This window comes from Podarcis erhardii (assembly GCF_964252035.2).
Source record: "Podarcis erhardii genome assembly, chromosome: 3".
NCBI classification, from domain to species: Eukaryota; Metazoa; Chordata; class Lepidosauria; order Squamata; family Lacertidae; genus Podarcis; species Podarcis erhardii.
This window is the reverse complement of record NC_138507.1, coordinates 75,993,358-76,009,659: the sequence shown is the minus strand read 5'-3', so window position 1 is coordinate 76,009,659 and position 16,302 is coordinate 75,993,358. Positions and strand designations below refer to the sequence as shown.

At 40.1% G+C, this 16,302-nt stretch overlaps 1 protein-coding gene across 1 annotated transcript; it reads left to right on the top strand.

Annotated features, from left to right (window-relative positions):
• The first annotated feature begins 240 nt into the window (after positions 1 to 240).
• Positions 241 to 15,220, top strand: RAB4A (RAB4A, member RAS oncogene family). Its single transcript, XM_081855903.1, has 8 exons — positions 241 to 502; positions 5,413 to 5,493; positions 6,573 to 6,687; positions 7,052 to 7,114; positions 8,286 to 8,440; positions 9,631 to 9,726; positions 10,531 to 10,685; positions 11,241 to 15,220. The coding sequence occupies exons 1-7, from the start codon at positions 472 to 474 to the stop codon at positions 10,644 to 10,646; spliced, it is 657 nt and encodes a 218-aa protein (XP_081712029.1). The 5' UTR covers positions 241 to 471; the 3' UTR covers positions 10,647 to 10,685; positions 11,241 to 15,220.
• The last annotated feature ends 1,082 nt before the right edge of the window (positions 15,221 to 16,302 follow it).

Genomic DNA, 16,302 nt, shown 5'->3' with positions numbered 1-16,302 from the left:
CAAGATGGAGCCAGAGGCTTCCGCTCCAAAACTCAACGAAAAGCAGGCGCAACTGCGAGGCGCGAGGTCCGCCGAGACGTCGGCTTTCAAACCCCGCCGCGCACGTGCGCTTTGTTTTGGTGAGGGAGCCGTTGGCGCGCCGACGCGCCTGCGCACAGTTGCGGGCCGCTCCGCTGCCAAAGGTCCGGGCAGAGAGGGCGGAGCCGCCGCCTGCGCAGGCGCAGACCTCGTGAGACGCGCTCTCGAGCCGCTGGGTGGCTGGCCGAGGCGCTTTCCCCCTCCCTCTCCTCACCCCTCCCCTTTCCCCCCCGCCCGAGGGGAGGGGGAGCAGCGCAGCCGCTGCCGCCGCCGGAGGTGTTTTGCCGTTCTCAAGGCTGCGGCCTCCCTGAGGTGCCTCGAGGTCCGGCGTTGCCCCCGAGCGGCGACGGCAACGGCGGTGGCGGGCAGAGGGGCGGCCGCGTCGCTCGGAAAATGTCGCAGACAGCCATGTCGGAGACGTACGGTAGGGAGGGGCTGGGCTGGCGGGGCTGGGTGCGTGGTACTCGGGCTCTGAGGGGAAGCGGGGCTGCGGGCGGCGGCTGCGCCTGTAGAGATAGGGAAGGGAGGGGTTGTTTTCAGGGAGGTGGGCGTTCTTTTTCCGCACACGGCGCCCGCGGGCCCGCTTCGGACCTGCGGCGTGATGCGGTGGAGACGGACATGGCACAAGCGCGCGCGGCGTTATTGCTTCTCTCGCCCCCGTTTATGCAGAATTCATAGCATTTGTTGCCTGCCCTTCCCGTGCCGTGGGGGCCCAGGGCGGGGAACGGCCGCGCAGCATTAGAAATCAAAGAAATCAATGCAAGGACAGAGCCAGTATTGCTTGTGGGTACGCACACCTTGCACAGGGGAGGCCCTTGCAGATGTCTTCGCATTCGCCCCTCCCTCCTCCCTCCTTGCTTTCCCCTGTTTTTGGTACCCATGTGTAGACAAGGAGGAATGGAGAAACCAGGTAGTAGTGGTGTTGCATACAGGTCCTCGGCTTTTCGGCTGTATGGATCACTGGCTTTTTTCAAGAAAGGGCTGAACTACGTGTGCTTTTTAAACATATATCTTAACCTATGCAATTGTAATTGGCACATTAAAGCCCTTCGTATAGCTTTCTCTCTTCTTTATATAACACTCACAGCAGGCCTGTTCGGTAGGCTATCATTTTTATGTCTGTGCTATTATAGATCAGCAGTTTCTAACCATTTCCAACCTGATACCCACATTAGGCCAAGCATGCATTTTGGAACCCATTTCTTAAATTTCTACCATACCTTTTTCAAGGGATGCTGTCACGACTTGTATTAGGCCAGACTGTGAGGCAATAGTGAGCCATGTATGGTGCTGTATGTAGGGCTGCTTCTGAGAGGTAATGGTTTTTGCTATGGGGAAAGTAACATTAGTGGGAGAATTTTCTTCTGTGTGGATAGCAACTGGAATAAATAAATAGAAAAAAACTAGGAAATTCATGGGAAACATTAAACAGTGTTGCTGAACTAATAGCATATGCTTGCACCCAGATTTTGAAAAGAGAAAGAAGGTCTATCCTATGTGACAAATCTAGATTAAATGCTCTAAAAACAGTGTTTTTTACTTGGGGACAAAAACTGGAGCCAAGGCTGCATATGCTCTCTATCTCAAGACTGCAGTCAGTCTACTCTGTTGGTAAATGATCACAGTTCTCAATCTTTGTCAGTGCTCAGCTTATGCTTCACTACATGCTTAAACATAGTGGTGCTCCATATTTGTTGTATGATGTATGCCAGGCATAGGCAAACTCAGCCCTCTAGATGTTTTGAGACTACAGTTCCCATTCATCCCTGACCACTGGTCCTGTTAGCTAGGGGTCATGGGAGTTGTAGTCCCAAAACATCTGGAGGGCTGAGTTTGCCGATGCCTGATGCATACAATTTCATTTACAAAGATGCTCAAGAGGTATTTTGGACTACAGCTCCCAACAACCCCAGCAGTGCTAGCTGGAGCTGATGGGAATTTATGTGTAGCGCACCAGATTGGAGAAGCTAGTGCAATGCTATTCAGCCTGAAAAAAATGAAGAGAATTCTACCAGGGCCAAGTGAATAATTGCCGCATGTTTATAAAGGAGCAAGTAATGTACATATTTCTACAAATCTGGAAAATGGGTTAAATAATGCAAAACTAGGAGAGTTAACAGCTGTAGTTTATGAGAAACTCTATGCTACAAGAAATCATACTACAGGTGTGTGATTAAGCCAGTGAGCTAGTGAAAAAATAAGGATAGGCAAAGTAATACCATTTACATCTATAAAGACACCAAGTTCAGGGAGCTCTCTTGAGTTAGCAACCACATACTGGTTGCATGCCCCTTACTGAACGCAAGCTGTAGTGTATGCTAGCAACATAGCAGCAGATGGTCCCTGGTCATGTTATCAAGAGCATGTATTGTTTTAGCTAAAGGCTTACTGTACTCTTCTGCTACACATCATAGTTAAACTTCCTGATTAGCAGCACCTTTGTTTTAATTGAGGAACTTGTTTCTTTCTAGTAGCTGCTTGGACCCAATTTGTTTGCACTTCTACTGTTGGTGCTTTTTCTCGCTTGAGTCAAACCCATTTTCTTAAAATACAGTGAAAAATTCTGGTTGTTGTATACCAAACCATTATCTTTTGGCAGTATCCCATAAACTTCATTATGTATTGAACAATGACTTGAAGAGCTTCTGGGAAGAAACTTAGGGTAGCATAAAAGAAGAGGCAGAGATGCAGGAAGAGTATACTCCATTTTGAGCCTCCATGATTTGGAATATCTCAGGCATAATAACTTGTTATCTGGGCTTCATTATCCTGCAATTAAAAATATTTTTTTACTTCCCCTTCTTTGAGACTTTTTGTTGAGATCTTCCTGCGCTAATTTCCCTGATGAGATTATTAAATTGTTAGTTTCTTTCGTATTTTTTTCATGGTAATTGTCTTTGTTTTTCCTTTTAAAATACTCCAGGTAGAAAATATTTTTGTAGGTGCATAGGAATAAAAGCAGTAATACATCTACGCCAAATAAAGAAAATCTGTGAAAGAATACTGCAGGAGATGAAGTACTGTACTGCATTCGTTTTTAGATGCCATTCTTATTTGCTGATCCATAGTACATGCACAAAAGATTGATTTTTCAGTTTACATCTACCATCACATCTAGTCTAATTCTACCATTATTAGGGGAATTGTTATATTGCCCACAGAGTGAAATATTTTTGAGAATTACTAAATAGATAGACGCAGGTGGCACTGTGGGTTAAACCACAGAGCCTAGGACTTGCCGATCAGAAGGTCAGCGGTTCAAATCCCCACAACAGGGTGAGCTCCTATTGCATGGTCCCTGCTCCTGCCAACCTAGCAGTTCGAAAGCACATCAAACTGCAAGTAGATAAATAGGTACCGCTCCGGCGGGGAAGTAAATGGCGTTTCCGTGCGCTGCTCTGGTTCGCCAGAAGCAGCTTAGCCATGCTGGCCACATGACCCGGAAGCTGTACGCTGGCTCCCTTGGCCAATAAAGCGAGATGAGTGCCGCAACCCCAGAGTCGGTCACGACTGGACCTAATGGTCAGGGGTCCTTTTACCTTTACAATATAATAGAGCCTTTGTACACTCCAAACACAACATGGAAAAGTAATGGTTGGATTTTTAATTTCTCAAAACAACTGAAGAATAAAAGCTACCCTGAATCAATAATTTTTCATGCTCATTTATTGCATCCTTAATGTTTTGATAGTCGTGTATTTCATAGCATTCACATTTGTGTTATGAGGTTCTTGCCTCTAGATAGCCCTTAATGTTTCAAGATTGGCTGTGATAATAGTGACTGTGGCTGCATTTTTTTCTTCGGTCATTCCTAGTAACAACAGTCTTCTCTAGGGTGAGAGGCCAGACAGCTCAACAAATCTTGGAGCTCAAAGCTTCTTTGTCAGTGAGGAAGAAAGAGAAAATCAGCCCTATAATGAAGTGCCTTTCATGGCTTTGTTTTTAGTTTTTTGTTTCATCTAGAAAAAAGAAGCTGCAAGGAAAGCTGAAGAAGTAACTGGCATGTGAATTGCTTTCACTACACTGTGCCAGAAGTAAAACATGCAAACAATTTCCCCCACAGTTGTTTAGAATAACAATAGCTAGTTTCAGGTTAACATCCGATTCACATGAGCCTATGCTACTATATAGCACTATGATTCCCCCCCCCCCCCAGTTGTAAAAGGAATATATTATCTGCAGTGTGGATTTGAGCATGTTGGGAAAGTTTAGAAATTACTGCTTAGGCATTGCTGATAGCCTTTTCATATTTGCAAGAGAAACTTTACTTTGTATGTATAGAGTAAGCCAGTTTTGAATGTGACGTAATCGAGAAGTTTGGTGGTCAGATAGCTTCAGACTGTGAAAGATCTGAAGATCCCATAGATCAGGGGTTGGGAACCTCAGGCTGCAGGCCCAAATGCAGCCCTCCAAACCTCTGTCCAGCCATCGAAATTCTCCCACGCTATGCCCCTCCTCAGGTCACATTCCTTTTATTTACGGTACCTTGATAGAGGACCAAAAGATGTGGCCGTGTGTGTGTGTAGAAACCTCTAGTTTTTGGGTACAGGAGCATTACCTACTATATAATAGTAAAAATCACATCCCTTGTGCCTCCCAATTTTTCCTCTGGCACCATCCACCACTGGCATGTGGCCCCTGAATGGCTGCATATGAGGGAATGCACTTCTCAGGCTGCAGAAAGGTTCCCTGCCACAGCTATAGGTGTTACTAAATGTTTGCTGTTTTAAAAGCATAAATCTCCCACTTAAAAGTGCTTTGCTTTGGCGAGTTTGTGTCCTTCCTCTCCCTGCCCTACTCTTTTTCATATTGTGCCTTGCAAACTTGAAAGGGATATTTTTTCTGCTGATTCATCCAAATTGGATTATAACTTCAGTTAGTTTTTTATCATGGCATTCAGAGATGCCAAACTTGGGTATGTATCTGAAAAATCCAGCTTGATGTTATTTGTCCTTTGCTACTTATGCCTCACAGAAAACCTGTCCTGTTGTTTTTTTAATGTTTGATTCAACACTTTTTAGAATCTAGATTGTTGGAATAAATCAGCTCTTGTTTTATTACCAAAATAGTACTACAAAGGCTGGGAGAAAAATTCAAATCTGAAATGCTGAATTTTGTCTTAGACAGATTCATATGTCATGTGTAGAATACAAATAGCCATACTTATTCCTTTGTTCTGTTGCAATATCTTGCTAAGCCAGGCACTGAATAGCAAGCAGACAGTTTATCTGTTCTGTGTCCTTGTGATTTCTTTTTATGACAAAGGGGAAAAGCAGTAATAGCATGTTTCTTTTGCATTTGAAGATGCTCATTTGATTGTCTTATCATTTTCAGATTTCCTGTTTAAGTTTTTGGTAATTGGAAATGCAGGCACTGGCAAATCCTGTTTGCTTCATCAATTTATTGAGAAGAAATGTAAGTATAATGCAGATGTTGTGGGGTTCTTAGGGGTGGAGTTTTTGTGGGGGTTGCTCAACAGAACTCTGGTCCACATTGGTCCTGGCTAACAGCATTTTTTGGACAGAAGTGATCTGGCATTTCTTAGACAGTAGTATGAACAAGTAGGGACATGTGCAATGCAATCCATGTATTTCCTTGGAAGTAAATCCCATTGTACTCAGTGTAGCTTACTCCTTGGTATGTATTATCTACCCCAATCACTTTCTATGTAGGCTTGAGAGAACATGCTATCAATATCTTCCTTAATACCATGGCTACCATGTTTTCATTGTCTGTACGATCAAAATTTGCTATCACAGTGATACATAAATGGGGTGTGTGAACTGCCCAGGATAGCCCTAAGAGCTGACTTGATAGATTACCGTTCTACATAATACCCCTTGCCAGTACAATGGCACTTCATCAAGGCAGATTCCAGGCTATTCTGGTCAGTTCACACGTTCCATTTATGTGACACTGTGATAACAAATTTTGATCCTACACAAAATGAAAACATGGTAGCCACAACTTCAAGCATGGGTATTGATAGCATGTTCTCATAAATCTTAGTTAACAAAAGTGGGTGAGAAGGAGGCATTTTTCTTGTCACAAAGCAACCTTTGTATGAGGAAATTTCCTTGACTGGTGCCACTAGTAAATTTTGGGAATTGTCACATTTGTGCATGCATATATGTATATGTATATGCACATAGCCCACCATCCAATGTTGGATGAATTCACACAACTATATAATGCATTTCCTTTTGACATATCTTGTCTAGCATATTCACAAAGTGTTCACAGAAGCATATTCTAATACCCCTGGATATGTGTTGAAAAGTACTGTGTGTGTGTGTGTGTGTGTGTGTGTGTGTGTGAATTTACCATAAAAATTCCCCTTGGTTAAGTTAACAAATACACTGCTGCCTGTACAGAACAAATTATGGATAAATAATAAAAATGTCACTGTTAATATAATATCCTTGTGTACTTTAAATTGTACTTGAATACTAATAGACACCTTTTCTTTTCTTTTCTTTTCTATTCTATTCTAGTCAAAGATGACTCAAATCATACTATAGGAGTGGAGTTTGGTTCAAAGATAATAAATGTTGGAGGCAAATATGTAAAACTACAAATATGGGATACAGCTGGACAAGAGCGATTCAGGTATATTTTCATAGCACAGAAATTTGTTGGCATGTTAGTTAAAGAAAGTGGCATGTGACTTTTTTGTTAGCAAGTTTGTTGGATACTGCTACTGTTTCACTAGTTCTGTGACATCCAGTTGTATTGTGACTATAGGAGAACTTGTAGGCAAAAGTAAGTATTGTTAAATCATTCATTTCTTCTGGAGAGTTTTAATATATGCCCCCTCAAAACTGATGAGGCTTAAAGCTGCTCAACTTTGGCTCAATCATGACTGTACTGCCTTGTTAAGCAGACACAGTAGCTTCTGTATTGTTTGTAATTGTAGCACTGTGTAGAGCATAGCTTATTGTCATCTTATAGTGGTATATGTTTTCCTTCACAGGTCTGTAACCCGAAGCTACTACAGAGGTGCAGCGGGTGCCTTACTTGTTTATGACATCACCAGGTAAAAGGAAAAACTGCTATAAATATAAGTACAGATAAACTATTCTGCTCTTCCTGTGGTTATCCTTAGGTAGACATGTAATCCTTTACAGCCATGATAAATTAATCACATAAGAGCAATTATCATGGGATAAGTTCAGCTTTCATAGCTTCTTGAGGTTACGCACACAAAATTCACACAAGTGTGCTCCCAGCCCTATTTCATTTGAGCTGCTGTATCTTAAACGGGGGTTTAATTTTACAGTAAAGAACCCCTTTCAAACCATCCTACATATAAAAATATTTTAAGTTCAATCAAGTACAAAATCTGACTTCAGTGGCTTAGGAGCCAGACTAGCCTCTTTCCTAGTTCATCTCTCTCCTCTCCATCCCCAACATGCAGAAGCCATGTTTCCTTAAAATTTATTTATGCCCAAGCTTTTATATCTGGTACTAGCAGCTGATTGCAGTATATACATACAGTAGGCCATGATGCCAAACTTGGACTCTTCTAAGTCCTGTGCGGAGTCTTGCACATCAAGGACTTTTTGAGATTGTGAGAGATCATCACCATTAGCCATCTTGGGAATTTTTGCTGGATGAAGAAACACTGGTGACCATGCTTTGTTTACTCCTGAGAGTGTTTTCTGTCAGCATTCTTGGATACCAATGACTCTTTCATAGAAATGGCCCCCTTACTTTCAGTTGTCTTAGAGTGCATGCCTCAGAAACAGAGTGGTGTTCCTTTAACTCAAAACTGATTTTCTTGGAGACTTAAATACACACACACTACAAAAAAAGCAAGTCTGTTGTAATGTTCCGGTCAACTGTATAAGGGGCAGGTTTCACTGGTTACACTTGCCCTTGCTTTCAGTGTCCACAGTGCACTGGCACAGGTCCAAATGTAGCACTAACACTGCATGTTCTTTGGTGTTGCCTGCCTGCTCTGCACCCTACCACCTGTCAGGACAGCAGGTGTTCCAGATCCATTATTGCTGGGCAATAACCTCTCTGTAGTATTTTACAATGGACAAAAGAAAGTACAGCAATGTTTTTTTTGTTGTTGATCTTCTATCAAAGTGAACAGGAACTATCGTTGTGTAAATCATCTAGTTAGCTAGGATAATTAAAACATAATTTTAAGGGGGAAGCATAATTATTAACATCTAATAATTTGTCCTTTTGTGATGCAGTCGAGAAACCTACAATGCGCTTACTAACTGGCTAACAGATGCGAGGATGCTAGCAAGTCAGAATATTGTTATAATACTGTGTGGGAACAAAAAGGATCTTGATGGAGATCGGGAAGTCACTTTCTTGGAAGCATCCAGGTTTGCTCAAGAAAATGGTAAGTATTTTTCATGACCTATCTTAGTCTAGTGATAGTCTGTATCAGCCTTCCCCATCCTGGTGCCCTCTAGATATTTTGGACCACAACTCCCCATCATTTGTAATTATGACCTCCCCACGCAGGTATTGGAAGCTACTAGTATGGAGGGTAAAGTCAAGTCAGAGTGAGGTCAGTGCTTCTGTCATTCTGAGTGGGTGAATATTTTTGCCCCATTCTGCAACCCCCTCAGTCTCCAAAAATGGGACGAAGAAGTTGGAAGACAACTCTTTATGAAACATCCCCCAATTTTGGTGTGGTTGTAATTGGGTAATATGTCCATTGGGCATATACCAATTATCTGAGAACTTCTGCACGCCTCTTTGTTGGTGTCTTGAAACCAGTTTATGACTGCATTGTTTTAGAATAGTTTGGTGCTTTGGGTATTCTTCTGGTTGAAGTTATTCTGCTACATCTTATCTGTTTACTGTTGCTTAATTTAGACTGCAATCCTATATCTAGGAGTAAGCACCATTCAACTTGACAGCACTTGCTTCTGGGCAGATACAACTAGGAATGCATTGCATATTTTGTTTGATATAGATAATATTTTGTTTAATTGTTTTTTATCTTGGTTTGTTGTTAGCTGAAAAGACACTCCTGTGGTTTGGGAACCCTTCTCTTGCTTGGAATAGGTGCTTAGGGGAGGAGTGCAGTAGGGGACGGGTGGCAAAAACAGGGCAGAATGTGGTTATTAGCTTCAGAAGTGGAACAGGTGCTTTTTGACCATTCTTTGGACCAGCTTTCCCTGACTGTTCTTTGGGGTAGCCTTTCTCAACTCGGTGCCCTACATATATTTTGGGCTACAGCACCCTTCAGCCTTAGCCAGTAGAGCCAATGGTTGGGAATGATGGGAGTTGTGTTCTGCTGAAACATCTGGAGGGCAGATAATCAGGGAAGACTGAATCAGGATATCGCTTCAAACTGATGGATTGATGGATTTATTGATGATTGATCGATCCTATGCCCTTTTAAAATGTGTTGGGGGGTTATTATTGGGTTGTCGTTTTTATTTTGATTCTGTATTTTGTGGTTTTATATTCTGATTTTATCCTGTGAACCACCCTGAGACTTGCGAGTATAGAGCGATACATAATTTCAATAAATAATAATAATGATTGCAAATATTTTTTTGTTCATATTTGTTTCAGAACTTATGTTCTTGGAAACAAGTGCATTGACAGGGGAGAATGTTGAAGAGGCCTTTGTACAGTGTGCCAGAAAAATACTTAATAAAATTGAGTCAGGTAATCACAGTTCATGTTTGTGATCTCAAAATATTTTCACCTCTATAGTATTAGACACTTTAGAGTATGTGAAATGTTGACATGTGATAAACTGCGCTCAAACTAGATGTGTTCTTTTATTGTCATAAAGTGTCACCTAATTCTCACCTGTGTCTTAACTTGTCAAATACCTTAATGCAAGTACAAATGACCCTGAAGAACACAATCCAAAAGCAGGTGTAACTGGTTTTCATTGAACACCCCACTAGCACCCTTTTAACAGCAGTTTCAGTGGGGTAGACCCGTTGAAATTGATGGGCTTGAGTATATCATTGGATAATCACCCAATGATAGGGGATGCTGTCAAAGCATTTTTTTACAGGTTGCTGTAAAAATGTAACATCTTTCTAAATGTGTAATTATTGAAAGAGATGTCTGACATTTAGATTATTGATAATATTGTAACTCTGAACCGGCTTCTTGTATGTGAAGCCTCTCAGCCTCTGACATCTAGCTTCCAAGCTGCTGTACACTAGTAGGAAGGGGAGGACACAGCAGCTTGTATAATGGATAGGACCATTAAAAGTTTGCTTAACAATACTTATAAAACAGGCACCCCTCTGTAAAAGAAAAAAAGTACAAATTATATTTGTGTGCATATGTACATGTGTTTGTGTGTAAAGCACTCTCAACTTCTCATGACTACTGTTATTGTTACATTCAGCAAAAGTTAAATTTTAACATTACATGTTCGTGAAGAGAACAGCCTTGAATTTAAATGTAATTACAACGTCTGTAAGAACAAATTGTGTTTTGTTTTATCAGGTGAACTGGATCCGGAAAGGATGGGCTCAGGTATTCAGTATGGAGATGCCGCCCTGAGACAGCTGAGATCTCCACGAAGAGCACAAGCTCAAAGTGTTCAAGAATGTGGCTGTTAGGAACAGACAACTGAAATATTCATTTGAGCAAGGAAAGAGGTAAGTGTTAGCAGTTGGAGATTAGCATCTTCATTTAGACATTGATTATTGAGGGAGGGAAAATCCATACACCAGCTCCACAGGTGGGGTGGTTTTCCTCAAATTTTCTGTGTGTCCCAAGGGCTTGTTTGTTAGTTCGTTTTACTATCAGAATTTATGTTTTTGATATCCACCTTGTAAAAACAATGTAAATCTGTAACAGCATAACTGTAACCATGATTCCTACTCAGAAGTCAGTCCTGTTGCAAGTAACGATTTGCACTGAAATGAAAATTCAAATCTATATCAAACCTCTTAATTTGAGAAACATTGTTTTATTTCATTTATAGCCCTCCTTTCCTCAAGAACATTTCCTTAGTGCATAACAAAAATCCACTAAGGTGGAGAACCTGTGTATGCTGTATGACCTTATGAATGACTGCTTAATTGTATTTCTGTCTCAAAAAACAAAATAGATTAATTCTGTGGTTTCCCACTAAATTACATGGAGTTTGTTCCTAAAGTGTGTATAGGATGCCTACGTTGTTTAACACAAAATGCTGCTTATTTTTTCAGCTGTCCTTGAAAATGACGATTAATGAAACAACTGCCATGGCTTCAAGACTGCAGTTTTAGAACTGCTTTTTATTCAGTAAAGCATACCACATCTGGTATTTTTTAAAAGTACTATGAAATGGCTTCCAGAAGCGTGCATTTGGCACAGCAAGATTGCAAAAAATAAAATTTGGTAATTCAGTGGACAAGAGTAAAATATCAGTATGTAAAAAATTTTCTGTTGCATATTTTTGCTCATTTCTTCCAGTTTAAGACATTGCTGTATCCTGTGTATATAAAATGTGGTCATTAAATTTCCAAAGCATGATATACTGACATATTGTTGCACTAACATTTGTTTGTTTTATAAATAAGAACTGAAATGTAACTGGTAGGCTTTATCATGTTTGGTGGTTTGTTTTTATTCTTTTTTTTGTACAATAGCTTTTATTTATGATTTGATATTGAAAGCTACTGGCATTGATTGTCAGTGTTTTATTTGCCACATTCTACAAGGTATATGATTTATTTTTTTGAAAAACAGGCCATAAGTTTACTAATATGTTGTGGGTTTTTTACTGAAGCATAACTGAACTGTTTCCTGACAATTCTTAAATGTACTTCAATCACTTTGACAACTGTAGGCTATACAATTCATTTGTGATCTTAAGAGCTTACTGCTGTCTGATTTTGCCTTGGGAAATCCTTGTTTTCTACATCTGAAATTGTAACTGAAATTTTATGTTTTGGGGAAAAGATAATGCCTACTTCTTTTGCCATTCTAGAACAGTGTTTGAAGTTGTGAATCATCGTTATCTGACTTCTTCTTTTTAAATTAAAGTAATTTCTATACCTAAGACTCTGTTCAGGTTATCCTCCTTAAAAAGAAGCAATTTGTTATAAAAAGTAGCATATGTTGTATAGACTGCTTCAAAATCTGTAGTAAAGCATTGCAGTCAGCTTCTTTTACTTTGTAATTTAGAAACACAATACAGTAAATGGCAGCAACTAGTCAAAGATAAACACTGCCCTCTGCCTTCATGGTATCTAACTGAAAGTTCTATAGAGACACTTGGAAATATGAAACCTTGACTTTGCCTAAGAGTGACAGGTGTGCATATGTAAAAGTAAAATGAATTGGCCTCTTAAATGTTCTTGAAACCTAAAACCTCCAGAACATGAACATTTATGACTGTTGATACACAGATAATTCTGAAATATGGAAACATTGAAGCGGTATATGGGAGGTGTAAATATAGCTATTTGAGCTAGATTGTGTTAGTTTTAACTAAGAATGTACATTGCTTAAAACTTTTTGGTTGGTGATATCTGAGGATGTTACACAGTGAGGGCAAACATTGACATTATTGTCAAATAAGTATTTGATTGAGCCTAAGTTGGCAAGACACATGAGCAGTCTCTTTTTTGAATGTTTATTTACTCAAAATGCAGGCAGCAGGAGAGACTGAATTTGATTGGAGCTGTGAGACATTTTTCTGATATAAATCACTGCTTCCAGCTCCTCCTGTCTCAGCTAGTTTCACATCCTTGAGGAGAAACTATACAGAGCAACTGGGGGTAGGATCTACAATATATGGTTTAAGCACCCTTTCTAGAACATAGCTGCTCTGATGTTTTTATGCTGCTTTTCTCTCATAAATTGCATTTAAGGCAATTTAATAAGTGGTCTAGAACAACTCGAAAAAACAATTGCAATAAATACAAAATGGCAAATAAAAGTAACAAAGCTTCATTACAATGCAGGTAAAATAAAATAATGTAAATAAGACTTTAGCAGTCCTGTGCCAAGCCAAAGCTCATCACACTGAATGACAAAAACTGAACAGGTCAGCAAAGTAAACTGAATGCCATAAGCCTAGATAAAAAGGTCAGCCTCCAGTGGCAGGGGTGCCAAGAGCAGGGCCCATGACTACAACTCTTAACTGATGGGCAAGTTCATCCAGGAACTGGCGGTCCTCCAGCTCTGCAGGCCTGTTGCTGCATTTCAGTAAATAAATAATGGTTGGGAGACAGCTCATGCATTTTAATCCAAGATGAAAAACACATTTTAATGTTGGCATTTGAGTACATTTTTCATTCTCCCCTCCCCTCTCCCCCCCACCATTCAGGGAAAGTAAAATGACACAGATTGCAAGCACGTTACTCATTAGCATACAAAATGGGCACTGTAATCCTTTGAGGTAAATGAGAACCTTTAACTTGAAGGGGTTGATTCATCAAAAAGTTAATTCCCAAAAATAAAGTAGACTGATGTAAACAAAATAACATGCTTCCATGCATTGTACTGGGGAAAAAGTTGATTTGAAGTCTAGTTAAACATCCACTCAAAGTAAAGAAAGTGATTAGCATGCAGTATCTATTAACGTATTTGGTTCACAGCATGGGTATAAGAGGTGCACTGCATGGATGTCTTATGGATGTTCAGACGTACTTTCAAAGAATATTATTTGGTGTGTGAGTGTTTTTTATTATGTACTTTTTCTAATGTTACATATATTAATGTCAACAATTCCAAAGAAGTTTAGTCAGTAAGTCCTAAAGTCCAACTTGTAACTTGTTCCTAGTCTTCTACATAATACTTGAAGCTCCCCTTTCTCCTCCCTCCCACCCACTACCCAGTAACTACTGTACTGCTGCCCTCTCTCAAACTGGAGGGAATAGCAGAAAAAAGGAGGTGCCATGCTACTATTAATTGTGAACCAATTAATGATGTAGTGAAAACTCAGGTATTTACTCCATAGGTTTTTGTACATCTTCCTGTTGCATTTAGTTCTTTCCCACAATCCCTTTTCATCTCCCACACATCTTTCATTTACATGGATCACCCTGGGCCAACCTGGTGCCTGACTGACATTTTGGACTAGGCCTTCCTAGGCCATCAGCCTCAACCAGCGGGACTTGTAGTCCAAAATATGTGTAAGGTGCCAAGTTAGCGTAGATGGATGTAAATGGTTGGTAGTTAGTACTACAGCACAAAAACTGGTCTCCCCCTATCGCTAGCCTCCTTTATAGTTGGTTGGGGAACTCAAGGCCTTGTGCCTTACTGTTTGTGTTTAGGTGTTTTGGGTTGTGTGTGTTCTGAGGGAGTTCTGTTTCCTCTACTTCCCTCCAGTGATCTGTTTTTTTGTTTTGTTTTTAACATCAATGCAAATGCAGGCACGATAAACTCTCTGTCTTGCTGTTTGTTTCCAGATTTAGCTAATAAATGTCACTTCACAAACTTGCTTATCTTTGATAAAGGGAAAAACAATTGGAACTTAAAATTTCTATGGGGCTAAAATTACCTTAGGCAGAACTGTACTGTGGCTTCAGTTCTAAATTAATATTTGTAAGCTCCTTTCTAAATTTTGTGTCTGCAAATTAGCATGAATGAGTTTTTGTTTTTGCAGAACATTTCATGAGAGTTCATACCTCCTGTGCCCACAGATTGCCCCCAACACTTCTTCCTGGTTGTTTCCCAAAACTGGGTTTATTTAAATATTAGAGCTAGGCTTTGCGAGGAGGAAAGTTGGTTCAGGAAATGATTAGAGACACCCAGGTCATTGATTGTTGTTTATAAAGGCTTGCCTCCACTATATTACTGTTTCTAAGGGATACATGGAGTTTGGAACCCCGTGTTTCCCTTGCAGTGTGTAGTGTCACACTTCAAGACTCTGAAAATTATAGCTGTACTCTTGTACACCCTTGTTAACATGAGTTGGAGGAACTGTAGTTCATGCAGTTGAAATGTGCTAGATTGCTACCTGTATTGGCTTGGTTCCACAAGTTGGAACTGCAGGAGCTTAAGGAGTATTATTACAGTTGAGCCTCAAGACAAATGCTCTTGGCATTTAATTGCTTCTAAAAATAAAAGTGCTTTTACACAGTGTTAGTATACATTAAACTTTAAATGCATGACTTCTATACTGTATAAAGAATTTACTATGCTGCTTAATGTCACCAGAGAAATGTTACTAAATAAAAGGTTTTATTTAAATGTATTTACTGTAGGTTTCTTTTCAATCATGGCAGGCTTGGGGAGGGTGTGGGTGGAAGGGGTGGAAAGCTGTGCTCCCTGGCTGATCAGCCTTTTCATGCATCCACCATTTCCTGCATTGTTAACATCTCCAATGTGCACTGTTGCATCTCTATGAAATCTCAATCCTGCCAAGGGTAGATGTTCAGAATTTTAACAGTATCAATAATCTTATTTATCTACATGCATTCAACACCCCCATACATTAAATGCTCAGAATCTTAATCATGACTTGCTAAAACAAAGTGGCATGATTGCCGTGGAAACAAGCACACAATTTTTAATGGATGGATAGATGTATGCTAGGTAGCTTATGTGATTTTAAATGGTTTCATGTGCAATGCCTGATTTTAAGCTTTGGTCTTACTTAGGTTATTTCTGGACAGTAATAATTGGATTTTCTATGTTTCTTACTGAATAATCCAGCAACCAACTGTCCAGTGCATGTTTCCTGTTAATATTACAAAGCTGACCCAGCTATATTCTATGGAGAACTGAAAAAATATCACCAGTTTCCCAAATTTTAATGTGTTCTTACCCGGCTTTTAGGTAATGAATACATTATGAGACGCCCGTTTATCATCTTGGGGAGAGAAGTAACATTAAAAATAAAATATTTATCTATTTTTTAGGAAACTTGAGTAGTTAAGGTGGGAAGGAAATTGTAACAATTGTGTACTGTAACCCAGGTCTTGTTATTTTTTCAAAGAAGTGTTGCCTCTCTCATAAAGTGCAGACCAAAAATCCATACCACCTCAAGTTTAGGACTCATCCACACACTTCCCTTTGACTTGTGATTTCTTCTGTTTAGCCCATGACATCCAGGCATGGATCAGAGAGGTCTTTCTTTTGTCCTGCCACTTTCCCAGAGAAAACCTGCTGTTTACTGCTCAATCGGAACAAACGCCAAGCCACAGAAAACCCAAATGGCGTTTGCTCTGCAGCAGTAAACATCAGGTTTTGCCTGGGAAAGCAGTGGAAGAAAAGAAAACTCTCTCGGACCAATGCCTAGAAGTCACAGACCAAACAGAAGGGTGAATAAGCCCT

Excerpts from the sequence above, each read along its gene's own strand:
- RAB4A (XM_081855903.1), top strand. The coding sequence starts at position 472 with ATGTCGCAGACAGCCATGTCGGAGACGTACG. Across the intron at positions 6,688-7,051 it reads GCTGGACAAGAGCGATTCAG|GTCTGTAACCCGAAGCTACT; the intron begins GTATATTTTCAT and ends TTTCCTTCACAG. Across the intron at positions 8,441-9,630 it reads CAGGTTTGCTCAAGAAAATG|AACTTATGTTCTTGGAAACA; the intron begins GTAAGTATTTTT and ends TATTTGTTTCAG.